The sequence below is a fragment of the Symphalangus syndactylus genome, chromosome 9 (genome assembly GCF_028878055.3).
Source record: "Symphalangus syndactylus isolate Jambi chromosome 9, NHGRI_mSymSyn1-v2.1_pri, whole genome shotgun sequence".
Classification (NCBI taxonomy): domain Eukaryota; kingdom Metazoa; phylum Chordata; class Mammalia; order Primates; family Hylobatidae; genus Symphalangus; species Symphalangus syndactylus.
Window position 1 is genome coordinate 147,728,475 of NC_072431.2, and position 8,790 is coordinate 147,737,264.

The window sequence follows — 8,790 nt, forward strand, 5'->3', positions numbered from 1 at the left end:
CCATTTCAACTGCAAGAGGCTTTCCTCTTTTACTAATCCACCTCAGCACAGACCTTTTATGGGTGTGGGGCTGGGGGATGGTCAGGTCTTTCTCATCCAATGAGGCCATATTTCAGACAATCACATGGGGAGAAACCTTGGACAATATCCAGCTTTCCAGGGCAGAGGTCCTTGTGGCTTTTCACAGTGCATTGTGCCCCTGGTTTATTGACACTAGAGAATGGCAATGACTTTTACCAAGCATACTGCTTGTAAACATTTTGTTAGCAAGGCACATCCTGCACAGCCCTAGATCCCTTAAACCTTGATTCCAAACAACACATGTTTTTGTGAGCTCAAAGTTGGGGCTAAGTGGCTGGGGCAAAGTGACAAATTAACAGCATCTCAGCAAAGCAATTTTTCAAGGTACAGGTCAAATGGAGTTTCTTATGTCTTCCCTTTCTACATAGACACAGTAAAGTCTGATCTCTCTTTCCTTTCCCTACATATCCCCCTTTTCTTTTTGACAAAACCGCCATGGTCATCATGGCCCGTTCTCGCTGGTCACTGTCTCTCCGGAGCTGCTGGGTACACCTGTAGACTAGCAATAGAGAGGACAGACATACAAGGATTAATATAAAATTTGCAATAGTGGAACTTCCAATGGCTTTAACCCAAGTGGCAGGGTTAAGATTTGTGAGGCTATCAACAGCTTTTACCATTGCCTCAGTTTCTGGCACCAGATTTAGCTGGGCTTTTGATGCCTCAAAAATTTGTTCTTTTAATTTTGAAATATCTAAAGTAAGATTATCTTCTCTTCCTTGTAAATGGCATCTAACCATGTCCCAATGATGTTCAGATTCATTATAAGCTCGAGATGTCATACTAAAATCTGGAGTATTCCAGTCACACTGTAACTGAAAAAGATATTCCGAGCTCATGAGCCTATCTCCCATCCAAATCACAGTTTGTCTAAGATGATTAATTTGGTTTGCCAATTTTTTATCTATTTGGGTCTGAGAATTCCACAATTTTGAGGAATTCTTTTGCCAATTATTCACATATTCTGCAGTTTGAACAGAGGAGTGTAAAGCAATTCCAGCAGTCACAGCAGTTGCTGTGACTGCAATAAGACCAATAATCACTGCAATCAAAGTAAAAATGAATCTTTTGGATCTAGTTAGAACTCCTTTTAATACTTCTGTTAAAATATAGATGGATGAGGAAGCCTCCCACAGTCGGTACATGGACACAGGGATCCCCATGCCCTCTCTTGCCCTCACTAGCAGAATACGATGCTGCCAATCCAAAGTTGAATCAATGAAAGTAAACAATCTACAGTTTTCACAGGTTATAGTTTGGGAATCTGGTTTAAGATCTATGATTCCTACAAATAGCATATAAGGGGGTTTTACACACCACATTTCCATGGATAGAGTGATTCTAACCTTCTATGAACCTGGTCCAGGCTTTCAGTTAAATCACGATCATAGGCCAGATTAATGGGCCAGATGGATGGGACCTGTGAACACGATTGAGTCTGGCCCATACAATTATGATATAATTGGCCTCGAGGGGCCCAGTCTATAATAGTTCCGAATTCATTGTTTTGTAGTACCACTGCAGTATCAGCCACACATTCTTCCCAAACTAAGACTTCTGGGCTTTTTGATTCTTTGGGGATTTCCTTGGGACCAGGCTTCCCCTTAGGCCTACATTGTAATGATCTTTGATAAGAAGGGTCCTGTAAATTGTTTATCTGTGGCCTGAGTGACATTCCACTTACCATGTGATAAGTAAATCTACTAATGGCACTGACAGTAGGTACTTCTACCAACCAATTTTGGGTTGCAGGCATTAAGCATTCTGGTGCTTTCCCCAGGCAAATAGGAAGATAATGATACCCAATGGAAATGTTTATCATCATTCCTTCTTCAGGTTGGGCAAGGCCACCATCATCTGTGGGGCCTGGTACCCATGCACTATTATTAACATATACTTCAATAGAATTATCCATCCAAGTGGCTGCCTGAATTGAGGGTGGGAAAGGCACATAGGCCCAGTAGGTATAATTAGCTGCAGCTGCTCCTGCAGACATAGGGAGACTTACCACCATTGATACAATCATTAAAGCTGCAAGCAGCATATTCTCTGGAGTTTGTGTTACCCTTGTGTTCTTCAGGCTTTTTTCAGCTAACTGTGTCAGCTTCTTTAGCTGGGCCCAGGACAGCAACTCTGCTTTCTTTGTGGATGGCAACTTCATCTTTTCTTCTGATATCACCATTTTGTTCACCTGGTGAGTTGATGGTGCTCGAGTGAGGGTTTTCCGTCTCCACGGAGGCATTTTTCCTTGCATCTCTGATGGGTTCATTGTAGAACTTCAAATGTCTAGTGGGTATCCAAACAGGAAGCTGATTTTCTCCTGGTGAAACACAAGCAAAACCTCTCCCCATGTTATCACCTTACCTATTTCCCATGTATTATTTTTGATCTTTTCACCAAATCAGTTTTTCCTCATGTGGGCTGTTCTTTCTACCAGTAAAATGTTGCTCTGCAGAAGTAGTGGTCTGATTTCTATATACGTTTAAAAACTTTACAGTATAGAATGCTAGATTAAGTTGTATCTGGGGAGTGTTATACTCCTTACTCTCTTTTTCCTTTTTTTGTTTAACCCATTGAGCTTTGAGTGTTCTATTATTTCTTTCAATTATGGCCTGTCCTTGGGAATTATAAGGGATTCCTCTTGTATGTGTAATTTTCCACTGATTTAAGAATTTTTGAAATGCTTTGCTAGAGTATCCTGGCCCATTATCTGTTTTACTTTTTTCTGGAACTCCCATGACAGCAAAAGAAGATAATAAATGTCTTTTAACATGGGAAGTACTTTCTCCTGTCTAGCACGTTGCCCATATGAAATGTGAATAAGTATCAACTGTCACATGGACAAATGACAATTTTCCAAATGAAGGTACATGTGTGACATCCATTTGCCCTAATGCATTAGGACATAAACCTCTGGGATTAACTCCTGCCTCCTGAGTGGCCAAGTGTAGGACTTGACACTCAGTACAATGTTGTACAATATTTTTTGCCTCTTTCCATGTGATATCAAATTTATTTTTTAATTCCGTTGCATTTACATGAGTCAGGGCATGACGTTCTTGTGCTTCCATGAAGGCAGATGATACTAGCAAGTCAGCTTGTTCATTTGCGTTCGTTAAAGGCCCTGGTAAATTAGTATGTGCTCAAGCATGAGTAATATAAAATGGGAAATTTCTTTTTCTTACAGTTTGTTGTAACAAATTAAACAGCTGATTCAACTGATCATCCATACTGTATTTGATTAGGGCTGTCTCAACATCCTTTGTAGCCTGTACTACATATGCAGAATCTGAAACAATGTTAATAGGCTGATTAAAACCTTGTAACACTGAAATGACAGCAGCCAATTCTGCTCTTTGAGCTGAGTGATATTGAGTTTCAATGACTCATTCTTTTTGCCTGGTGTAAGCCACTTTTCCCTTTCTGGAACCATCAGTAAACACCATCAGAGCATTTTCTAAAGGTTTATGTCTGTTAATTTTCGGTAAAATCCAAATAGTCAATTTTAAAAACTGGAAGATTTTTGTTCTTGGGTAATGATTATCAATAATTCCCACAAAATCAGCAAGACCAATCTGCCATGTGCCAGAATTGATAAAGGCTTATCTAACCTCTTCATTGTTTAAAGGAACAATGATTTTATCTGGGTCACTTCCACACAATTTTACTATTTGTAGTCTTGCCTGACAAATTAATGTAGCCATTTGATCTAAGTACAATGTAATAGTCTTAACTGTACTGTGAGGAAGGAATGACCACTCCACAAGATCTGTATTTTGAACAATGATGCCTGTTGGAGAATGTGTAGTAGCAAAAATCAAAAGTTGGCGTGGGGATAAGTGATCTATTCTATTTGCTTGTGCTGACTGAAATTTTTCTTCAACTAATTCAATTTCTTTAGCTGCCTCTGGAGTTAATGTTCTTTTACTATTCAAGTCCGGGTCCCCTCTCAAGATAGAGAACAAATTTGACATGGCATAAGTAGGGATTCCTAGAGTTGGCTGAATCCAATTAATATCTCCTAGCAATTTTTGAAAGTCATTTAATGTTCTTAACGTGTCTTTTCTTATTTCTATGTTTTGTGGTTTAACTTTTCTTTCCTCTACCTGCATTCCCAAATAACGAAAAGGAGTAGAGGTCTGAATCTTATCAGATGCTATTGTTAGGCCTGCGTTTGAAACCTCTGTCTGCAGAAATGTGTAACAATTAGTCTATTGTTTCTGCAGCACACAAAATATCATCAACATAATGAATAACAGTCTGAAAACTTGTCTCTAACTGGCTGAAGAACTTGAGCTACAAAAGTCTGACAAATAGTTGGACAATTAAGCATTCCCTGAGGTAAAACTTTCCACTGAAATCTGGTGGCTTGTTCTTTATTACTTATGGCTGGCATAGTAAAAGCCAATTTTTCAAAATCCTGTTTTGCCAGAGGAATGGTAAAAAAGCAATCCTTCAGATCAATTATAATTAAAGGGGATCATGGCTGGAGAAGGCAACACGAGTTGGAGAGACCCCATAGTTTGAATTACCGCATTAACCGCTCTTAGGTCAGTTAGCATGAGCCATCTGCCTGATATTTTCTGAATTACAAACACAGAAGAATTCTAAAGACAGAAAATGGGTGAAACATGTCCTTTTTAAAATAGCTTTTTAACTATTTTATGTAGCACCCCGAACTTTTCCTTAGGGAGCAGCCACTGTTTGACCTATACAGGAAGCTGCAGGGTGAGTCTGAATTCCTCCTTCACCATAGTGAACGGTAGGTTGGACAATAATGAGTGCCTGGAGCCAAGTCGCAGCGAGCCTAGTTTCACGCTACCTCCCCCAGCACTTACTCGGCTGAGGAGGAGGTGGACATCGTGGTTTTAGCCCCAATGGCCCCAGTGGTTCTGGACTTTTTCCTTTTAATTTTAATGTTTCAGGATATATTGCCTCCTGTCATTGATTGTAGTCAACATTTTGCATTGACCGAGCCATTACTGGCTCTGCTACCTATTTACAATGTGAAGTTTCCGTTCCTTTCCTGGATTTTTCCCCGCCTCTTCTTCACAATCTATTACACAGCTTTCAGGGGCATCAAAGACTGAAACGCTATATTCTTCTATTTGAAACGGTTCTAAAGTTGCTTTAACAATGGCCCAATCATTCCATATTGTAAGTGGGATGATTTTACCTTCCCTATTTGCTTGTTTTAATTCTTTGCCAATTTTTTCCCAATCTTTTAAATCTAAAGTTCCTTGTTCTGGAAACCATGGGCAGAATCGTTCTATTGTTTGGAATAGTGTAATTAGATTTTCTGTAGAAGCTTTAATTCCCCCTTTTCTCAAGAGAATTTTAATGAAGCTGAGATAAGAGACATATTTACTTTCAGTTTGCCCCATTGTTACCCTGGGTTCCTCTGAGCGCACAAGTTTACCGCAAGGCTGACGGTGGATGCACTCAGGAATCTCTCATCCACTGTCCTCAATGCTCACATTCTTAGCATATCTTCACCCTAGACAAAGGCACCCACATTGGGTTGCAGATGAAGGGGTGGCCTGCTCCTCCACACCTGTGGGTATATCTCATCAGGTGGGATGAGAGACTGAGAAAAAAATAAGATACAAAGTATGGAGAAAGAAAAGTGGGCCCAGGGGACTGGTGCTCAGCATACCAAGGACCTGCACCTGCACCAGTCTCTGAGTTCCCTCAGTTTTTATTATTTTCATTATCTTAGCAAGAGGAATGCGGTAGGAGAGCAGGGTGATAGTAAGGAGGTCAGCAAAAAAACATGTGAGCAAAAGAATCTATGTCATAATTAAGTTCAAGGGGAAGTACTATGCCTGGATGTGCACGTAGGCCAGATTTGTGTTTCTCTCCACCCAAACATCTCAGTGGAGTAAAGAATAACAAGGCAGCATTGCTGCCAACATGTCTCGCCTCCCGCCATAGGGAGGTTTTCCTCCTATCTCAGAATTGAACAAATGTACAATCGGGTTTTATACTGAGACATTCAGTTCCCAGGGACAGGCAGGAGACAGTTGCCTTCCTCCATCTCAACTGCAAGAGGCTTTCCTCTTTTACTAATCCACCTCAGCACAGACCCTTTATGGGTGTCGGGCTGGGGGATGGTCAGGTCTTTCTCATCCAATGAGGCCATATTTCAGACAATCACATGGGGAGAAACCTTGGACAATATCCAGCTTTCCAGGGCAGAGGTTCTTGTGGCTTTTCACAGTGCATTGTGCCCCTGGTTTATTGACACTAGAGAATGGCAATGACTTTTACCAAGCATACTGCTTGTAAACATTTTGTTAGCAAGGCACATCCTGCACAGCCCTAGATCCCTTAAACCTTGATTCCATACAACACATGTTTTTGTGAGCTCAAAGTTGGGGCTAAGTGGCTGGGGCAAAGTGACAAATTAACAGCATCTCAGCAAAGCAATTGTTCAAGGTACAGGTCAAAATGGAATTTCTTATGTCTTCCCTTTCTACATAGACACAGTAAAGTCTGATCTCTCTTTCTTTTCCTACAACGTTGATGTCTCCACCTCTGATCTACTATCACATGAATCATTCTAGCCTTCTCGCCTTGCTAATTTGTAAACTCCCACTTCACCAGTGAGAGGCCTGATTCCTACCATCTGCAGGTTATGTAAGTCATTGTTTTATTCCAGATACAGATGCTGTGGTTTTACAATGGTTAACAATTGCTTCTGTTGGAAAGAACTTTATAAAATGGAATCCAATGATGAAGTATAGTTCATTTGCTTTCAGCCTACAGATTCTATTCATTTTCAAAGTGATTTAGGTCAACACCATTTTCCCTACATCTTCAGTGAGTTTTCACCTATTTTTTTGTCTTAGTCTATTTTGTGCTTCGGTAACAGAATACCTGAGGCTGGGTAATTTATAAGTAAAAAAGGTTCATTTGGCTCACAATACTGGTGGCTGGAATGTCTGAGATTGGGCAGTTGCATCTAGTGGGGCCTCAGTCTTTTTCATCTTATGGTGGAGAGTGGAAGGGGAGCAAGGGGTGCACTAGAGATCACATAGCAAAAGTGAAAGCAAGAGGGAAGCAAAGGAAGCCAGACTCCTTTTAACTAGCTACTCCTGGAGAAATTAATCGATTCCTGTGAGAGCAGAACTCACTTACCCCTGTGGGAGGGCATTAATCTGTTCATGAGGGATCCGTCACTATGACCCAAACACATTCAACCAGGCCCCACCGCCCCACACTGCCATATTGGGGGTCAAATTTCAACATGAGTTTTTGTGGGGACAAACCACATCCAACCCATAGTAATTTGTAGCATAGTTAAATTCTTTTTCACATAATGTATTCTATCCTGGGATACTCCACATCTTGATTAATTTTATTTAATTTGAATAGAGTTTGCTTTAACCATTTGGATGTAAAATTCTGCATATTTCAACAAATGCATTGTGGTAGGTATCCCATTATTAAAGTATCATATGGAATGCTTCAACCCCCCACCCCATGGAGCCAATGGCTCCCCATCTGTGTAGTTTGCCTTCTCCAGTGTCTCATTAAATGGGGTCACACTGTGTGTGTCCTCCTCAGACTTTCTTCTTCCACTTAGCAATGTGCATGCGAGATTCACTCATGTCTTTGTGTGAGTTGATAGCTTGTTCCTTTCTATGGCTAAATAGTATTCTAGTGCATGAATGTACCACAATTTGGTTATGCATTTTAGGGAGCAAAACCTTCCTCTTCTAACGTTGTTCCAGGATTAGAGGCCTTCAAATTAACTGACAATAGATACAGTGGTAGGAGAGACAATACTTGGCTTCTTGTTCCCCAAGTATCATTGTGGGAAAAAATTCATCAGATGACAGGATCTAGTTTACAAAGAGGTAAAAATAGCCCAGAAACAAGAAACAAGACTAGAATCTGATAACCCACAATGGCTATAGTTTTCCTTTAAAAAATTTTTTTTGAGACAGGGTCTGGCTTTGTCACCCAGGCTGGAGTGCAAAGGTGCAATGTCAGCTCACTGCAACCACTACCTCCTGGGTGCAAATGATCTTCCCTCCTCAGCCTCCTGATTAGCTGAGACTACAGGCACATGCCATCATGCCCAACTAATTTTTGTATTTTTGGTAGAGACAGGGTTCACCACGTTGCCCAGGATGGTCTTGAACTTCTGGCCTCCCAAAGTGCTGGAATTATAGGCATGTGCCACCATGCCTGGTCATGTTACAGTTTTCCATTGAAACATAAAATTTCTGTCTGTAGTAACCACCATTTTTGATCATAATAAAAGTAAGACTATTCTTGTTTTAAAAATAAGTCTAGTTTTGTTCTATTTTGCTTGATTATTTACGTAATTGCAGCAAGAACAGGCTACGACCATATAGGTGCTTTCAAGTTTCTTCGTTGGAAGTTTTCATACAGAATCTCAGATTTGACTTTTAAAGACCTTATTCGGGCTAAAAGCCAAGCTAAGAACATACTATCAAATTTCAGCTGCAGTCCTTATAGCTTTGTGTGAATTCCTCTGTTCTCTTTTTTTTTTTGAGACAGAGTCTTGCTCTTTCGCCCAGGCTGGAGTGCAGTGGCATGATCTCGGCTCACTGCAAGCTCCGCCTCCCAGGTTCACGCCATTCTCCTGCCTCAGCCTCCCAAGAAGCTGGAACTACAGGCGCCCGCCACCATGCCTGGCTAATTTTTTTGTATTTTTATTAGAGACAGGGTTTCACC

The 8,790-nt window shown here is 40.8% G+C and overlaps 1 protein-coding gene across 1 annotated transcript; it reads right to left on the reverse strand.

Moving 5' to 3' along the window:
• Positions 1-523: 523 nt before the first annotated feature.
• LOC129490810 (endogenous retrovirus group K member 104 Rec protein-like) lies at positions 524-2,350 on the reverse strand. Its single transcript, XM_055294572.1, has 2 exons — positions 2,090-2,350; positions 524-580 (listed from the first exon to the last, which is right to left on the reverse strand). The coding sequence occupies exons 1-2, from the start codon at positions 2,348-2,350 to the stop codon at positions 524-526; spliced, it is 318 nt and encodes a 105-aa protein (XP_055150547.1).
• Positions 2,351-8,790: the final 6,440 nt, after the last annotated feature.

What these genes read in the sequence shown, in the direction of transcription:
- LOC129490810 (XM_055294572.1), bottom strand. Translation starts at nt 2,350, where the DNA reads ATGAACCCATCAGAGATGCAAGGAAAAATGCCTCCGTGGAGACGGAAA. An exon ending in TAATGATTGTATCAATGGTG is followed by an intron (nt 581 to 2,089) that starts GTAAGTCTCCCT and finishes CTCTATTGCTAG; the next exon opens with TCTACAGGTGTACCCAGCAG.